Source organism: Fulmarus glacialis, unplaced genomic scaffold, assembly GCF_000690835.1.
Source record: "Fulmarus glacialis isolate BGI_N327 unplaced genomic scaffold, ASM69083v1 scaffold17434, whole genome shotgun sequence".
Lineage (NCBI taxonomy): Eukaryota > Metazoa > Chordata > Aves > Procellariiformes > Procellariidae > Fulmarus > Fulmarus glacialis.
In genome coordinates, this window is record NW_009208861.1 from 4,162 (window position 1) to 7,694 (window position 3,533).

Sequence of the window (3,533 nt, forward strand, 5' to 3'; positions counted from 1 at the left end):
CATCTCTGCTGTGCTCCTGCTTGCACTGGGAAGCAGAAGGGCAAACACGGCAGCAGCATTTAGGAAACCATTTTTAAAACTATGCTAGTCAGAACTGGACTTTTCCCTTGAGTGGTAACCCAGCAACTTCAAGGAAAGATTTAAAACGTTAAAGACTAATGGGTAGAATTAGGCAATATTTTCCAGTGATCTCTGGTTTCTTTATCAACTTTTCAAAAGCCTGACTCATTGGGAGGATGCACCGTTCCTGTCCCTCCGGACACGTACTCTTTCTTTTCCTCCTTACCTTGTCACTGTTTCTGTATTTGCCCCATTTCTTCAGCATCTTTAGCCACTTGTCCACGCGTTCGATTTCCTGCTGTTTTTGCTGGTGCAAGGGGGAAGAAGACAAGAAAAATTTAAGAAAAAAAGCCCCAGAAGTACCTCCTGAAAAGACAGAAGTTCATTCTCTTTAGGTTTAAATTTCTATGCAAAAACCTCGCATCAGGGATGGGAATAATCCACAGGTGCTTGCAAGAACTGGTAATTTCAACCCGTGGTAATTAAATCAGCATTGGTAAAAACGACAAGACACACAGGCTTAACATAGAGAAAGCATTTCCAAGAGGAGTACTCCTTGACAACAAAAATCTTTGCAGGTTCAGCTAGCCTCAAATCATATCATATCAGATCAGCAGAAACGAGATGCTATTTAGTCCCAGTTGGCAGGATCCTAACAGAGGACACACTCTCAGCTCAGGGGAGATGAGGATGGAGATGACGGTTACCTACAACCTCCACCACTTTCTCCTGCACGTGCAAGCCCCTTTTCAAGCTGCAGCCACTGAGCGCTGGGCCAAAGCAGAAGGAAAAGCCCAAAATTGCTTTAAAAGCTGCAATTTCAGTGCAGCGTGGGAGAGGGGAGATGCCTGACCCAGCAAAATAAAAGCTCCAACAGCCGGGCATCGTGCAGAGTTCCCACCTCTGCGTGAGCAGCAGTGACCAGCGGGTGCTGGCTGCCTGCTTCGCTCTCGCTTGCACATTCGTTTCCTCAAAAACCGTCCCCTCCCCAGCCGGTGTGATAAGGATTCGATACCCACGACGACAGAGCTGGCAGCTCTCACCTTCTCCTCCAAGGCCGTGCGGGTCGGCAGCTCCTGTTCGCTGGAAAAGCAAGGGGTCACCGGTTACTCTATGGGCAAGAAAGGGTGCGGAGGAGCACGGGGTGCTGCAGCTCGGGGACCACCTCGGGCACCTGAGGAGATTCGGCTCGGGGGCTTCGTGCCTTTCCTACAGCTATCCCCGAGGAGGAAAAGGCAGAGGAAGCACCAGCCAAAACCCCACTACCCTACAGGAGCTGCTGGGGGGTAATCAAGCACTGGACATCGCTGGAAATCCTGGGCATAAAGCTCCTCTTCAATACACACAGGATCAGCAATTAAAAGCGGGGGCCAGATTTCTGGACAGCAATTGCTTCGAACCCCGCTCCTGCACACAAAACACCTACTATTACAACTTTTTTTTTTGATTTGGAATAAAAATAGGTCTTGTAAGCATTCTCCCCAGGCACAGGGTGTGCATCTAATTCCTCTACGCCTCGCTTAGGATGGGGATTTCCTAAGGGAACTGAGAACGATCAGATATCTTGTCTCATCTCCTCCTACACCTCCCTGAATCATCGGGTGCAAACACAAGAGCCTCTCCCTCTGCGACACACCGTGGGCCTCCACGGAGGCACAGGAGCACCAGCCTGCACCTTCTGACACCAGGCTTGTGATGGGAAACCATTTCTGAGCCTTCCTTGCCTTGCAGCAGATTCAAAGCATCAGAGTGTTTGAACATGTGTGGTTGAGGGAGGAGGCACATCTAGTCTTTCCTCCTGTGTTTCGGATTGATCAAGCCAAGCCACAGAGCAGCTTATAGGAAAGACGCTGGGTCTGCCACGCTCGGTGCAGATGGATGGTCCGCACAGGCACACAGGTCAGAGAGGACAGGAGAGGGCAGGTGGACTTACTGCAGGAATCCAAACCGGTCTGTAACTTTATACAGCGTGAAATCAGCATCTTCCCACGGGTCAATCTGAGCTCCTTCCTGCCTGCCCTGAAAGCAGAAAGGACACCCGTGAGCCGGCCCCGGCGTCGGGAATGCCCCGGTGCCTGCATCCCTCCCTCCCCTCACGCTAGAAGGCATAGAGCCAGGAGACCAAAACCTGCTCTCCGGACACAAATACAACGCAGGGAACAACACAGGGAAGAGAAAAATGCACAATTTCAGCCTATCCAGCGTCCCTGGCGTGCCTCTGCTACGGGCTGGGAAGGGCTGTACATCAGAAGAACCAGTGCTGTCGGGCATAAGCCATCCTGGTGCTAAGAGAGCACTGAAGCACTAGAAGCCCAGGACCTTTCAGTATCTGTGCTGAGCGTACACGGGATCCGTGAGAAACTCTGGGGATGTGGTGAGAGAGGACGAGCAGGCAGAAGCAGGTAGGGAGAGCGGGCACAAAGGCTGGGGCGATGCCTGCAGGGAGGCAAAAATTCTTATTCGAAGCATTCCTAATGGATTAAATAGCTTCAGCCTTAGCCAGCGTGTCGGGGATAAACACGAGGTTGGTACCTGCTCATACTTGGCAACGATCTCCGCTTTTTCCTGGACTATTAAAGACTCTATATCTTTCTTCATGTCAGAAGCTGCAAGGCAAAAAAAAAAAAAAAAAAAGAAGGCGAGAAAAGGAGATAAATAAATGTGTACACAGTATGGGAAATATTTTAGGAAAGTGCTAATAGAAAAAACCTTTGCTGACAGCTTTAGCTTCCAGCTGTATCCCACAGCTAAAATTGAAAAGCCCCCGTACAAAGCGTGCATGGAGCCTGCCTGCACGCAGCAGGACTGCCAGCTCCCTGCTCTCTGCACAGGAACACAACTGAATTTGAGCACGGGGGAGTCTGGTCTGCTGGAAGACAAGATGCCATGCCTTTGTTCTTAGGCACACACATACCTGTACAAAAGACATCGTGCTTTTAAATCGAGTCGTGCAAACCAGCGGCAGAGCCCTTGCATTGCACAGGTCGCGCGCCAGCTGGGCGCTGCGCAGCATAGCGTTCGTGTGGATGACAGCAAACCACCACGCTCTTGCTCTCAGCTATGGATGTGAAGCCATGAAATGCTCTGTAGGGGCGTCCGAACGCAGATTTAACAACAAAGGAGAAACTAAAAGGAGAAGGTTTTGCCTACTGAAGCACGCACGCAACAAGTAACTGGCCTCTAGATGATTACCTTCTATACACACCCCCAAGGGAAAAACGACACAGCAGCAAGATGACCGCAGAGTCCCCATCTACTCTGAGATGGACCAGTCTTAGTCTAAACAAGACCCAGCCTAGCTCCCTGAGGCCTGTGCCCACTGCTCTGCTTTGTCCCACACATGTATGTACGAGCAAGATAAATTCCCACGTCAAACGCGACTTGAGTGTTGTCTTGTGCAAGCCCAAAGGAGCATCCTCCCTGTCAAGCCGTAACTAGTTTCATGCTGTTCACCAAGGGAAAAGGTTGATCTA

General features: G+C 50.5%; 1 protein-coding gene across 1 annotated transcript; it reads right to left on the reverse strand.

Moving 5' to 3' along the window:
* Positions 1-286: 286 nt before the first annotated feature.
* Positions 287-2,666, reverse strand: LOC104075977 (USP6 N-terminal-like protein; the record flags this gene model as incomplete). Its single annotated transcript, XM_009576662.1, has 4 exons — positions 287-367; positions 1,104-1,143; positions 1,994-2,079; positions 2,593-2,666. Coding segments are annotated over 4 exons (281 nt in total), but the record flags the coding sequence as incomplete, so codon positions are not given.
* Positions 2,667-3,533: the final 867 nt, after the last annotated feature.